Genomic DNA, 14,452 nt, shown 5'->3' with positions numbered 1-14,452 from the left:
GTAGACCCCCAGGTGGTCCCAGAAGTCGCAGACGGCGTCGCGGAGCCCGGGGTGGGCGTGGCAGGGCGTGGTCAGGTTCATCACGAGGCGGCGGGCGTCGTAGCGCGGCCAGGCGGGCGGGGCGGGGCCGCGGCAGTAGGGGGTCAGCAGACGGGGGGCGGGGGAGGGGTCCCCCCCGCGGGCGAAGGCCCCCCAGTAGCAGAGCATGCGGTCCGAGAGACGCCCCTCCTCCGTCGTCATGGTGAAGTTGGCGGCGGCGGCGGAGTGGAACAGGAAGGGCAGCTCGGCGCCGTGGCACACGTGGCGGTAACACGGAGCGACGTCGGACCAGACGCGGATGTCGGACGCCACGTGGTCGAACACGTACATCCACACCGGGCTCTCCCTCGCCGCCCGGGCAGCCCGCCGCGCCGGGCACAGGAAGATGTAGTCCGTCACGATCTGACGCACGCAGAGAGTGACACACACACACACACACACACACACACACACGTAGAGTTACACACACATGCACGTAGAGACACACACACACACACATACACACTCACACACAGAGTTACACACACATGTAGAGACACACATACACAAACACACTCACACACGTAGAGACATACACACACACACACACACACACACACACACACACACACACACACACACACACACACACACACACAAACACAGAGTCACACACACACACACACACGTAGAGACACACACACATACACACACGTAGACACACATACACAAACACGTAGAGACACACACGCAATTACAAACACACACGTAGACACAAACACACACACACACACACACACACACATACATAGACAAACACACACAATATTTTAATCAGGTGTTAATGTAACATTTATTGACAAATGTATGACATTTATTTTCATCCCTTCTGCCAATCTCTCTGTCTATTTGCCGCCCTATCTGTCTGTCTGACTGTGTCTGTTTGAAACCTCCCTCATGTCTTCCAGGCTCCGCCTGAATACCGATCAGAAGACGAAGGAACACGAGGCTGCAGCGCCCTCTACTGGCCGTCAGCAGAATGCTACAGGGCCTTCTACTGGCGGTGGGCAGCTACGGCATGCTAAATGTGGTTTATTCGGTCATGAAGTAAACTATTATTATCTCTGGGTACCTGAGCCAGCATGGCCCGGCGGTCGGGGTTAGGGTAGAGGGGCAGGTAGCGGTGGAGGATCTTCAGGGCGTGCTGCTTGAAGATGGCGGTGGTGTAGACGGTGCACTCCACCACGGAGACCGGCTTGGTGAAGACCCCGTTCACGAAGAGGACCCCCTCCTCCGATGTGGTGCCTGAGGACCACACAGGAGACAGGGGACTCACTTGGTGTGTGTGTGTGTGTGTGTGTGTGTGTGTGTGTGTGTGTGTGCGTGTCTGTGTGCGTGTGTGTGTGTGTGTGTGCGGTACCCAGCAGGAGGGGCTTGTCCGTCTGCCAGTGGCCCGCCAGGAAGGCGGGGAGGATCTGCTCTCTGATCAGCGTGCCGTCGAGGACCGGACCCCAGGTCTCAAACACCTCCAGGAACCGAAAGGGATTCACCAGCCGGGAGCCTGGGGAGGCAGAGAGACAGGTAGACAGACGGGTTCACCAGCCGGGGGAGGCAGAGAGACAGGTAGATAGACGGGTTCACCAGCCTGGAGCCTGGGGAGGCAGAGAGACAGGCAGGTACAGAGACAGAGAGACAGCTAGACAGTTGGATAGAGAGTCAGGTAGACACAGACAGGTAGATGGGTAGAGAGACAGGTAGACAGGCAGATAGACAGACAGGTAGAGAGACAGAGAGACAGACAGGCAGACGGACAGGTAGACAGGTCGAGAGAGACAGGCAGAGAGACAGACAGGTAAAGTGACAGAGAGACTGGTAGACAGACGGGTAGAGAGACTGAGAGACAGGTAGACACAGACAGGTGTACAGGTAGAGAAACAGGTAGACACAGACAGGTGTTCAGGTAGAGAAACAGGTAGACAGGCAGAGAGACAGACAGGTAGAGAGGCAGGTAGACAGATAGACACACAGAGGGACAAACAGGCAGACAGACAGACAGGTAGGCAGACCGACTGGTAGAATGCGTGGAGCCCTACTTGTCTTCATCTGAGCCGCTAGGACGGCCTGGGGGCTGAGCGCTAGCAGACACACGATGTCAGTAACGCTACAGTTAGCCTCGCGGCTAAAGGCCTTGCCTAGCCACAGGGCCTCGTGTCTGAAACGCACACACGCACACACACGGAAGTTTGTTATGTTTATGGCATAAGCCTATATTATATATCTATATGATACACTGTTTCTCTTTTCTTTTGACAAATGTACTTATTGTAAGTCGCTTTGGATAAAAATGTCTGCTAAATCCCCTGAATGTAAATCAAGGAAACTGTGTATGCTCTGTGTTTATGGTGCCAACATGTGTATGTTTGTGAAGCGTTCGGATAAAAATGTCTGCTAAATCCCCTGAATGTAAATCAAGGAAACTGTGTATGCTCTGTGTTTATGGTGCCAACATGTGTATATTTGTGAAGCGTTCTTGTAAGAGTCCCCGGTGTCTGGGCGGGTGCCGTGTGTTCTGTCCGCCACCAGAGAGCGCCACCTTGTCTTGAAGGGGATGGAGAAGGGTAGGCTCTGCAGGGCAGCCTGCCTGAAGAGAGGCTGGCTTGTGGGCATCATGAGGTGGAGACCCACCGACTGGGCGCCGGCACTCTCCCCAAACAGAGTCACCTGGGGGACACAGTAGTTAGCTTCTCTCACTCTAAATATGTCTGTAAGGGCCTGTCAGATGTATTAACATATCCGTTAGCATCAGTAGCATTAGCAGGTGGGGACTAGCCTTGCTGGGGTCTCCTGAGAACATGTGTTAGCAGTAGCATGTGGGGACTAGCCTTGCTAGGGTCTCCTGAGAACATTTTAGCATTAGCATGTGGGGTCTAGCCTTGCTGGGGTCTCCTGAGAACATGTTAGCATTAGCATGTGAGGTCACGGTCAATAATGGTATTCGCAGGCCGGAACTCTCCACTCTCCTTGGCCTGGCACACCTTTATGCTATAGACAATTAGTGCCTTACCTATAGGGGGCACACACTCAGAAACAAATAACAATTTCCCCAATAATTTTGTCACACAAACTAAAATATCAAACTGAATACACAAAAAAGGTCTCAAATGGCTCCTACAACTAGCCTTGCTGGGGTCTCCTGATAACATGTTAGCATTAGCATATGGGGACTAGCCTTGCTGGGGTCTCCTGAGAACATGTTAGCATTAGCATGTGGGGAATAGCCTTGCTGGGGTCTCCTGATAACATGTTAGCATTAGCATATGGGGACTAGCCTTGCTGGGGTCTCCTGAGAACACAGCGATGTTTCTCTGAATCCACAGCAGCGCCGCCTGCTGGTCTAAGATCCCATAATTCCCAGTGGCGGCCATTTTGGGGTCTTTCCCTGAGACGAGGAAGCCGAAGGCACCTGAAACACAGAGTCAGTTGACTGTCAATAGAGACCATCACATGACCACACTGTCACTAGAGACCATCAAATGAACACCGCGTCAGAGCGTGTGATTGGATCAAGAGATAACAAGGTTATTCTACTGATATTCCTCCTGAGCTGTTGTCAGCCTACTGACGATCTGGGGTTTACAAACTGAAGGTTTAAAAAACTAAAGAACAGAACAATCAATATATAATTCTACCATTCCTATTCAATAAGTCTATTAAAACATTCAACTCTTAAAAGACGGATGGAGAGAGATGATAGACATCCATCTCGTTGTCTCTCCCTCTATCAGCCTCCGCTGGTGAAGTTTAGGAACCGGGATCAGTGGGACCAATAGGACCAGTAGGACCAGTGAAACCAGTGGGACCAGTAGGACCAGTACCAGGCTGACCAGTAGGATCAGTACCTACCCAGGCGGTACTCCAGGCTGACCAGCAGGCTGTTGGAGGCGTTGCTGAGGACGCGGCCGTCGTAGAGCGGCTTGGAGGCGGAGCCTGCGATGAAGTCGCCCCCGTGGACCCAGACCAGGACGGGGAGGGGCCGCAGCAGGGGGGCGCTGAAGTTGACCGACAGGGGGGCGAAGATGTTGAGGTACAGGCAATCCTCGCTGACCTGCGGCAGGCGGGGTCAAAGGTCAGATGGAGTCAGAGGTCAGAGGTCAGGGTGACGTCATTACAGACCAGGTCTGAGGTCCGGGTGACATCATTACAGACGGGGTCAGAGGTCAACGTGAAGTCATTACAGACCGCGTCACGCGGGCTATCCTACCGTCCGCATCGATGCCCGAACCATATTTACTAGAAATCAATGAACTACAGATCAATTAACTACAAATCAATTAAAGACAATAAAGTATCCCTTATTTTTGAGTGACGATATTTATCTCAGGGACTAAACGGGATCTGTGAGGGTGAAGTGGTGCGTGTGACGCGCGGCCGTACCTCATGCGGGCAGCGGTCACCCATCGGCGCTCGGCAGCCCTGCATGCAGCCCGCCCGCGGGGCGCGCGCGCTGTACACCCCGCGCCAGGGACTCGGCGCTCGGGGGGGCTTCCAGCGGTACGCCCCAACGGGCGGGTCCGCGTACGGGACCCCGTAGAAGACGTGTGCCTGATCCAGCGTGACCCCCCGCAGCGCCCCGTTTTTGGTCTGCACCAGCGGGCCAGAAACGGTCCCGGGTCCTCCGGGAACCTCCGACTCAAAGTCCTTAAAGTGGGTTGACGTGGAGACCGGCTCGAGGCGGCCCCGGGACCCATCTCCCCGGGTCTGGTCCCGGTTGGTGATGGAAGGCCGCCCGAGATAAAGCCCCCTCAGCCAGCCCGATAGGTCCATGTCGACGACATCTGACGACCTCGCGCCGCACAGAACCGCGAACCCCAGCGCGCAAACGAGCCAAGCGCGTCCCCGAGCATCCATAGCGGGGTTCAACATGAGCTACTTCAGGATTCTGAGAGCACAGCGGACGGAGAGGGTCCGACAACAGGCTGGGTGTTGGTCCGACTCTCTCCTCGGACTTGTGACTCTCATTTACCCGCCGAGCCGCGTCAGATGCGCGCTGGACAAAGCGGCCAGTGACGCACCGATAATGACGGACCGCGCGCTCTGCGTTAAGGAGACCTCCAGCTCGGACCTGTAGTCCCTCCCCGGACCCAGAGGCGCCGCATCCCATTAGGCATACCAGGCAACTGCCTGGGGCCCCGCAATTGTTTGGGGGCCCCGGGCCACGGGGGGGGGGGCCCCTAGAGCCAAAAAAAACAAAACAAAAATCGCTCCACCCCCCCCCGTCAACAATCCTCTGCCTAGGGCCCCCACACTAGCTAGAATCGCCCCTGCCCGGACCTGTAGTCCTGCAACGGGACCAGTCCTAGGCTGTCCAGGGACTTGTTAATCCTCCCCCGGGTCAGAACCAGAACACTGTGATGATGTTTAAGACACGTCGGCATAACTTAGTTATAATAAAGTTGTCATTGTTCTCAGAGTCTCCATTCTCTGAATTGAGTCTCAATTGATTGTCGGAAATGCCCGAGTGATCCCGAGCTCCGCCGAGCGCCAAGGTCCGCAGCTGTTTTAACGAGCTCTCTGCGGAGCACCGCGAGTCAACAACCATGAGACACATGGCTGAGATGAAAAATAAAATGTAAGACTGAGACACTGACTGCACACCTCTGGTTTAGGGTATCGGGTTCTAGGTGTCTAGGGTTCTAGGGGCTAGGATTGTAGGTGTCTAGGGGTCTAGGGTTCTAAGGTTCTAGGTTCGTGGGTTCCAGGTGTCTCGGTCTTATAGCTGAACTCTGCCGCTCTGTTCCAGGAACTCTATTACCTTCTCCTTCCTCCTATGCATCGTGGTTCCGGGCCGGATCTCCCGCGGTGAGTGTCAGGTGGAAGTGGTGGAGATGATAATTCGCTCCACCACTCTGACCACATGTGTTCCCCAGGGCGGTGCGAACCTCTGTCCTTCTCTATCTGCTGGACCACCCGAGGCGATGCCTTCAACAGGTAGGCCTACGTATATAGCCTACGGTGCGGGGCTGAATCCCGACGGGTCGCTCGTGTTTAACGCGGTTGTCGACTCGTTTCCCTGCAGCTCGGAGGCCGATATCTGGCTCAACGGCACCGGGCTGAAAGCCATCGGGACGCAGGGGAAGTTCGTGTCTTTGACGGTCCCGCAGACGGTGGAAAACCAACTTTCACTGCGTTACGGAAGAGTCGCGAAGAACTGGACCGTCAGCATCCGCCCAGGTAGTCTGTCTTCCAGGTGGGCTCTCCTCATGGAGATTGTCGCTCATCCTCTGCAGTGTTTAAAGAGTTGAAATGAACGTTGTTCTCAACGGGGAACGTTGTTCTTGAAGGATCCACCACCATGAAGATCCGCAGTGTGGATCGACCGGAGAAGATTCCTAGCAGCCGGACTCGGGTACAGAATAGACGCTGTCTGCAGCTAGATCTAGTGTCTCTTATCTCACTCAGTCACTCACTCACTCACTCACTCGCTCTTATTTCTATTTCTCTCATCTCACTATTTATCTCACTCTCGTACCTTACTATCTCACCTCACTGTTTATCTCACTCCCATACCTTATATATCTGGAGAGGGAGACAATATATAAATAGGGAGACAAATAGTGCGACAAAAAAGAGTGAGATAAGAGAGGGTGGCACAAGAGTGAGATAAATAGTGAGACGAGAGAGTGAGATGAGACCCCACTCCCGTCTCACTCTCTCATCCCACCCTCTCTTATCTCACCCTCTTTTGTCGCACTGTTGCCTCTCTCCATCTCGTACATCACTGTCCATCTCTTCTCACACTTTCCATTTCTTATCTCTCTGCTGTCTCCTCAGGAGCAGCTGGACCTCCTGTCTGGAGAGGTGTTTGGCTGTGAGAACAGCACCGTGATCCTCCACCAAGACCAAGAGCTGGTGCTGTTGCTGGGTGAGACGGGGGGAGGGAGGGAGGGGTGAGTAAGATTGGACTGGAGATTGGCAGCCAAAAGGTTCTGCGTTCGATTCCCCCCCGATGTCCACAGTCTCGCCTCGACGGTCTGCTCTGATGGCACCTCGTGTTGATCAAACGTCTTTAAATAAGAACAGCCAATAAACAGTGAAACAGGGGTTCCAGAGACGGGAACCTCCACAAACATTGAGTTTAACCGGTGTGTGACTCCCATGCCTGATGATGATGATGATGATGATGATGATGTGGTCTCCTCCAGGCTACACCTCCCGCCTCCCCGTCCGGCTGGAGGCCTGGAGCTCCTCCATGCTCCTCCTGAGCTGGGCGGGGCTGGGTGGAGGTCCCCGGGCCCCTGGCCCCACCCCTCCCCTTCCCAGAGTGTCCCTGTACAGCCCCCAGCTGGGCTCCTACATCCTGGAGAGCCGGGAGCCCGTCCAGCAACACCGGCGCCACCATCACCACCGCTTCACCACGCTGAAGCCCTGCCACCTCTACACCGCCTGCCTGGAGCCGCCGGCCGGGACCCGGACCTGTATCGGCACCATCACAGGTGGGGACGGGTGGAGGCGGGACCAGGTTCTACAGGAGGACATTTGGTTCTACAGGAGAACATCTGGTGTTTGGACCAGATGTCTAAACACCAGGTTCTTGAACGACATCTGGTTCTAAGAAGGTTTTACAGTAGAACATCTAGTGTTTAGAAGGTTCTACAGTAGAATATCTGGTGTTTAGAAGGTTCTACAGTAGAACATCTGGTGTTTAGAAGGTTATGCAGTAGAACATCTGTGGTTTGCAACATCTGGTGTTTAGAAGGTTCTACTTTAGAACATCTGGTGTTTACCAGGTTCTATTAGAACATCTGGTTCTAAGAAGGTTCTACAGTAGAACATCTGGTGTTTACCAGGTTCTATTAGAACATCTGGTTCTAAGAAGGTTCTACAGTAGAACATCTGGTGTTTACCAGGTTCTAGTAGAACATCTGGTTCTAAGAAGGTTCTACAGTAGGACATCCGGTCGGTCTCCTCCCCAGGTCCCCGGGAGCCCCGGTTCTTCCGGGTCACGTCGTGGAACAGCAGCAGTATCTCGGTGGCGTGGGTGTGTCCTGAGAACCACCGCCGAGCCCTGTTCCTGCTCACCGCCTTCCACCTGGACGCCGCCGGTGGCGGCGGCGGCGTGCTGGAGGAGGTCCGCCTCTGGCAGCACGGGCGCCGCTTCACGCTGAAAGACCTGGAGCCGTGCAGCCGCGTCCAGCTGGGCCTGCAGACCGTCTGCCAGGCCGGGACCACTACGCGCTACAGCAGGATGGAGCAGGTCGACGGCAACACGGGTCAGGGAACGGGATGTCGTCTCCTCTAACGGGTTCCTTGGGCTGTCGGTTGCAGCTGATGATCTGATCATTCATTCTGCTAAACGAAGCCACTTTAAAACCGATCACTCTCGTCGCTCTTCACTGTTCAATTTTAAATCTTAGCCTCTTGTGCTAGCCTACCTCCTGTGCTCTGTCTCCAGCCTACGCCTAGCCAAGCTCCTCCTTCTTGCCTAGCTCCTACCCCTAGCCTAGCTCCTGTACCAGGTCTCCAGCCGACTCCTAGTCTAGCTCCTGCTCCTAGCCTAGCCCCTGTTCCTAGCCTAGCTCCTCCTAATAGACTAGCTCCTACTCCTTTCCTAGCTCCTCCTAATAGCATTGTCCATGTTCCTAGCCTAGCCCCTCTTCCTAGCCTAGCTCCTCCTAACAGACTAGCTACTACTCCTTTCCTAGCTCCTCCTAATAGCCTAGCCCATGTTCCTAGCCTAGCTCCTGTACCTAGCCTAGCTCCTCCTAATAGCCTAGCCCCTGTTCCTGGCCTAGCTCCTCCTATCAGACTAGCTCCTACTCCTATCCTAGCTCCTCCTAACAGACTAGCTCCTACTCCTATCCTAGCTCCTCCTAATAGCCTAGCCCATGTTCCTAGCCTAGCTCCTGTGCTCTGTCTACAGCCCACTCCAGCATCGGGGGCCTGCAGCAGGAGTCGTGGGGGCCTGAGAACTACACGCTGTCCTGGGAGGTGAGGAACACGTCGTCGGTGTCTGGCTTCAGGGTGTTCCACCAGGGGGCGCTGCAGGGCGCCACCCTCTTCACCCGCTACACCGTGGGGGGACTGCAGCCCTGCGGCCGCTACCACGCACAGGTGGTTGCCCTGTGTGGGGATGGCGTCGTCATGGACAACAAGACCATCGACACCTACACAGGTACACCGGTTCTAATGTTGCAGAGACAGGTGCACACACACAGATTCTCCTCAGAAAAATAAAGTCAGATTAGTACTGACTCAAGGCAGAGAGACAGACGGGTACCTGATCAGACACAGGGCATCCTTCCCCATGACTTTTAACCTCGTCCCCCTGACCCTCCCCAGGGCAGACAGACGCTTTGTACAAGATCAGACAGACGGGTCCTCCTGACCCAGACCTCTCTCTCTCTCCTCCAGGTCCGCGGGGCGTGCAGGACCTGCGTTACCGCGCCAACGAGTCCCTGGTGCTGTGGACCCCCGGGACCCCGGTCTCCCCTCCCCACCACCTGGCCTTCGCCTACCGGCTGGCCCTGGCCAACGGGTCGGAGGTGCGGCGGGGGCGTGTCTCGCGGCCCGGCCTGCCGCTGCCCGGCCTGCTGCCGGGCCAGGCCTACAGCCTGGAGGTCCTGGAGGAGTGCCAGGGGGCCTGGAGCTCCTCCCCCGCCGCCTGGAGCTCCTCCCCCCCGGCAGCCTGGAGCTCCTCCCCCCCCGTCGCCTGGAGCTCCTCCTCCCCCGCTGCCTGGAGCTCCTCCCCCCCTGCTGCCTGGAGCTCCTCCCCCCCCGCCGCCTGGAGCTCCTCCCCCGCCGTGGTCCTCTTCCAGGGGGCCAGCGTCCCCATGAGGCCCCGGGGCCTGGCTCTGGGGCGGGGGCTGCCCGGTACAGCTGCACCCAGTACGCTACGGTAGTACTGTAGTACTCTGTAGGGTAGTACTGTAGTACTCTGTAGGATTGTACTGTAGTACTATGTAGGGTTGTACTCTGTAATTAATCTGAAGGGTAGTGCTGCAGTACTCTGTACGTTACTGCTTCAACCAGTACTGGGTATTACTCTGTATGGTAGTACTCTGTACTATAATAATTTGCATGTGATACTCTGTACTGTAGTCAACTCTAGGGGAGTACTCTGTAGTAAGTACTTTATGTTCCATGTGGAGCTCTGTGTTTGTTACTACAGTAGGAAGAACTCAGGATATATATTACTGTATGTTCTCTCCAAACTTCCCCATGCACATTGGTCTCCAACTTAAGTCTGTTTTGGTTCCAGAGATCCAGCTGGACTTCTCTGGCCCCACCCAGGTCCTCATAGTGCCCTGGCCTCTGCCCCCGCCCCTGAGAAAGTCAGAGCCCAGAGCCAAGATGGAGGAACTCATCCAGACCACCGTGAGATGACCTGAAACATGAACACATTAATACATGAACACCATATGAACACATTAATACATGAACACCGTATGTACACATTAATACAAGAACACCGTATGAACACATTAATACATGAACACCGTATGTACACATTAATACATGAACACCGTATGTACACATTAATACATGAACACCGTATGAACACATTAATACATGAACACCGTATGAACACATTAATACATGAACACCGTATGAACACATTAACACATTTATACATGAACACCGTATAGCACATTAACACATTTATACATTAATGCCTGAACACATGAATACATGAACACATTAGTACATGAACACTGTATAAACACATGAATACATGAACACTGTATAAACACATTAATACATGAACACATTAATACATGAACACTGTATAAACACATTAATACATGAACACATGAACACATTAATACATGAACACATTAATACATGAGCACAGGACCACGGTATGAACACACGCTGGTTCCTCAGCTGGGGGTCCTGCTGTCGGGCCCATCGCGCCCCGCCCGGGTCGAGCTGGAGGAGGTTGACTCCTCCCCCGACGGCCACACCTCCAGGATCCTCTTCAGGTCCGCTGATGAGCCCGTCGGCGACGGCAACCTCAGCATCCCCCTGGGACACTCGCTAGACTTCATCCAATCACTGAGGGTCCCCAACCTGACCGCCGCCCAGGGCCTGCTGTACTGGGGAGGTAGGACTACCACTGGGCGGGTAGGACTGGGAGGTAGGACTGCTGGACTGGGAGGTAGGACCGCTAGAATGGGAGGTAGGACCGCTGGACTGGGAGGTAGACATTCAGCAAAATGCTCAGCGTTAGCGCTGAGCATTAGCGCTGAGCGTTAGCATATCGTAGTGAATTGCTTGTATTGTCTTGCAGGTCGAGACCTCTGCCTCGCTACTGAGCCCTCCCCCTGCCCCGCCCACTCCCTGTGTGTCAACACCCTGCTGTCCTACGCATGTGTGTGTCGCCACGGTTACTACGATGTGGGAGGGGCCATGCCGGGCCCCCACGATGCCCTGCACCGACCAGTCTGTCAAGGTAGGACATTCCCCCTCACAATGGCGTTCTAGAACATAGTTTACACGTCACTATGGTAACCATGGTGCAGAAGTGACCGGCACACTGCATCCCAACATAACGCTTAAGGAGAACCGTGATGAAGCGGCTAGGTGGGGTGGCCTGTGGCTCTAGGTTGGCACTGAGTTCTAGCATTGCTAGACCGTTGACCCCTGACCTCCAGAGCAGGGTATGGTCAGCCACTGTGCGGAGGGCCGTCTGTCGGGGGCGGTGTCCCGGGACTTCCTGCGCTCCCGGCTGGGGGGAGACGTGTTGCTGCTCCTCAACGACGGGAGGTGCAGCGTGGAGGAGAACGCCGGCGTCTACTCCTTCAGCACGCCGCCCAGAGCCTCGCCCTGCAATACCTCCAGGCTGGTGAGACCCTTCACCTCCCTCTACAGCTCCTCCCTCTGCCCCTCCTCCTCCCTTTGCACCTCCTACACCTCCCTTTGCACCTCCTCTCCCGCCTTTGCATCTCCTGCTCCTCCCTCTGCACCTCCTCCTCCACCTGTCAGTCCCACGTGTCCCTCTCCAGGTGAACGAGACCCACGTGGAGTTGCGTAACGTCCTGAGGGTGACTCTGACGGAGGAGCAGACGATCGCCCGCCATGACCTCACCCTGGTCTGGGCGTGTGTGTTTCCGCGCCATGCGCTGCGCAGTACTGGGCTTAGCGCAGGCCTGGACTGGTTAGTGTTTTACTGCGAGCCTGGTAATCGTTAGTAAAAGTAAATTAATGTAATCATGACATGCTGTTGTCTGTTAGCTTATACACTTCTGCAGCTAATGGCTATGCTATCGACTGAGCCAACTGTTATGCTCACAGCTAGTCTAACGGCTAGGCTAACATGCTAAGCTAACGGCTAACGTGGGGTGTCGCAGGTTCAGTGGCGAGTCGCTCGTTGAGGTCAACACATCGCTGGTGCTGCGCGTTGCCATGGCGCTGTACAGCGACGCCTCGTACACGTTCAGCTACCGCTATGCAGTGGAGCTGGACCCAGAGGACTTCCTGTTCTTCCACGTGGAGCTGCAGTCCAACGACTCGTTCGCCCCGGACGTCCACCTGCAGCTAGCCTCCTGTTGGGCCACCGAGAGCAGTGATCCCAAAGACCCTGTGCAGGCTTTACTGCTTCAGGACGGGTGAGAGCAGCCTGTCTGGTGGGGGATGGTCAGCTTAGCTCAGGCGGTGGAGAGTGACTTTTAACCGGAAGGTTGCTAGTTCTATCCTGGCTCCTCTAAACACAAAATGAACTAGAATAGGCAAAGACATCAGTCAACCACCATCAGAATTCATTGGTGAGTAGTAGTGGGGGCGTGTCCTAACGGGACCATGCAACTTCTAGGTGTGCAGTGGACCCCACCCTCCAGTGGGCGGGGCCTAACGGCGGCGGCAGCAGCAGCCGCTTCTCGCTCCAGATGTTCCAGATGCCCACCCAGCAGTATCTCTACTTCCACTGCCTCACTCACGTCTGTGGACCGGAGCACAGCTGTACCCCGGTGAGACCTGGCCAGCCTAATCCCTAGACCCCGACTGTGAGACCTAGATCCCTAACCCCTGGCCTAGACCACCAACTCCTAACACCAAGACATGAACCCCCACTCTGAGACCCCTAGACCTGGACCACCTTACCCCTAGACCTGGACCGTGTGTTGTAGAGTCTAATGTTAGTACTCTGGCTGGTGTTGTGTTGTTTTCTAGAGGTGTCCTGTGCTGGAGGCGGGGCTGAGGAGTGAGGAGCCGTCTTCCATGGTCTCCGCCGGCCCCCTGCTGGTCCGAGGAGATACTACACCACCCGGCCCTCCAGCATTCTGTGAGTTGATCATTTTCCTTAATATTAAAGGGGTGATATCATGCCACCAAACAGCTTGTAATGGCTGATCACACTCACACCTGGTGGCCTGATATCACCCCTTTAATCGCACGTGCAGTATCCACTTCATACATTTTTATCTCTGTATATTTTGGTACATCTTAATATTTTTGCACACATTTATTTTTACTTATTTTCTATGTCTCTTGGTATTTTTATTTTCCATCGTTTTATTTTCTTGTCTTCCAGGGACTGACGGCAAAGTGATCGTGTGGATGGTGGGCGGCTTCATAGGCTGTCTGGGGCTAGCTCTGCTAGCCGTGAGCACTACTAGCCGTGAGTGCTGCTAGCCCTTTGCACTTTTAGCCCTGAGCGCTGCTAGCTGTGACTGCTGATGGCTCGGAGCACTGCTAGCTGTTTACACTGCTAGCACTGCGCGCTGTTAGCCCTTAGTGCTGCTAGCTGTTGGGCAGCTAGCCCTGAGTGCTGCTAGCCTTGAGCTCATGGGGGCTGCATTATCCATCAGCTCGTACTACAGTTCAATAAAGCCCCCGTCTGGGTCCAACTCCAACCGGTCTCTGTAGTAATTCCTTTTGCCCTGGCCTTGTGTTGTTCCAAGAACAGCCAATCAGAGTGAAGCTCTTGTTCTGGCTCTTTGGCCGATACCTGTTTAAAGTAAAGCAAAAAAATACAACTCCTGAGGAAGGAACTTGAACAGATCTCTGTTCATCCTTTAGTTATTCAGACTATTTGACAAACTTCTTATCAATCACACCTCAGGAGAGGGTATTTATCACCAGGTTCCAGCTTCCTCATGACCCAAGGTCCTTCTTGAGGTTCTATGGCAGCAGGTTCCTCCTATAGTGAGACGCTCCAGATCTTCAGAGGCTGGGCTGGTCTGTGCTCATTAACCACCAGCACCAACCAGATACCAGAACAAATATGGCAACTATTTAATTTATTCCACATGTGACCAGACTTTACTGATATCCAAAGACCTTGTGAAAACTAAAACCTAACATTAAATTCAGGCCAAATTGTATAAATGGAGGCCTACTACCTTTATTATATTACGTGAGAAGTTTTTCATGCTCCAAGTCAAATAAAGCTTCAGTTACTAAATTAAGCCATTTCTGTTTTTCTTTAATGCATTCA

General features: G+C 54.3%; 2 protein-coding genes across 3 annotated transcripts in view; one reads left to right on the top strand and one right to left on the bottom strand.

Annotated features, from left to right (window-relative positions):
* LOC115541931 (crystal protein) overlaps nt 1-5,158 on the bottom strand; it is a 5,414-nt gene extending 256 nt beyond the window's left edge. Inside the window, exons 1-8 of the mRNA XM_030353872.1 lie at nt 4,453-5,158; nt 3,922-4,123; nt 3,348-3,481; nt 2,612-2,739; nt 2,112-2,230; nt 1,439-1,579; nt 1,151-1,323; nt 1-441 (exon numbers count right to left, since the gene is read on the bottom strand). The exon at nt 1-441 is cut by the window's left edge and continues 256 nt beyond it. Coding sequence (XP_030209732.1) covers nt 1-441; nt 1,151-1,323; nt 1,439-1,579; nt 2,112-2,230; nt 2,612-2,739; nt 3,348-3,481; nt 3,922-4,123; nt 4,453-4,941 — 1,827 coding nt within the window. The 5' untranslated portion in view covers nt 4,942-5,158. The remainder of the gene's footprint in view (nt 442-1,150; nt 1,324-1,438; nt 1,580-2,111; nt 2,231-2,611; nt 2,740-3,347; nt 3,482-3,921; nt 4,124-4,452) is intronic.
* A 181-nt stretch (nt 5,159-5,339) lies between these two features.
* Nucleotides 5,340-14,389, top strand: LOC115541930 (uncharacterized). Of its 2 annotated transcripts, none has more exons than XM_030353871.1 (19): nt 5,340-5,647; nt 5,819-5,877; nt 5,946-6,006; nt 6,095-6,249; nt 6,360-6,424; nt 6,850-6,940; nt 7,221-7,511; nt 7,992-8,288; nt 8,939-9,190; nt 9,430-9,888; nt 10,277-10,392; nt 10,903-11,122; nt 11,309-11,470; nt 11,673-11,863; nt 12,024-12,175; nt 12,369-12,626; nt 12,830-12,983; nt 13,186-13,297; nt 13,547-14,389. In XM_030353871.1, exons 1-19 carry the CDS (start codon nt 5,616-5,618, stop codon nt 13,645-13,647), a joined length of 3,228 nt encoding a protein of 1,075 aa, XP_030209731.1. In that variant the 5' UTR covers nt 5,340-5,615; the 3' UTR covers nt 13,648-14,389. The 2 variants fall into 2 exon arrangements, with proteins under 2 accessions (XP_030209731.1, XP_030209729.1); XM_030353869.1 differs by having other exon boundaries at nt 9,430-9,903.
* Nucleotides 14,390-14,452: the final 63 nt, after the last annotated feature.

The sequence above is a fragment of the Gadus morhua genome, chromosome 4 (assembly GCF_902167405.1).
Source record: "Gadus morhua chromosome 4, gadMor3.0, whole genome shotgun sequence".
In the NCBI taxonomy this organism is placed as follows: Eukaryota; Metazoa; Chordata; class Actinopteri; order Gadiformes; family Gadidae; genus Gadus; species Gadus morhua.
Note: the sequence above shows the minus strand (reverse complement) of the source record. Positions and strands in the feature narration are given on the sequence as shown.

What these genes read in the sequence shown, in the direction of transcription:
- LOC115541930 (XM_030353869.1), top strand. Translation starts at nt 5,616, where the DNA reads ATGAGACACATGGCTGAGATGAAAAATAAAAT. An exon ending in GCAGGTCGACGGCAACACGG is followed by an intron (nt 8,289 to 8,938) that starts GTCAGGGAACGG and finishes CTCTGTCTACAG; the next exon opens with CCCACTCCAGCATCGGGGGC. An exon ending in GGGCCTGCTGTACTGGGGAG is followed by an intron (nt 11,123 to 11,308) that starts GTAGGACTACCA and finishes ATTGTCTTGCAG; the next exon opens with GTCGAGACCTCTGCCTCGCT.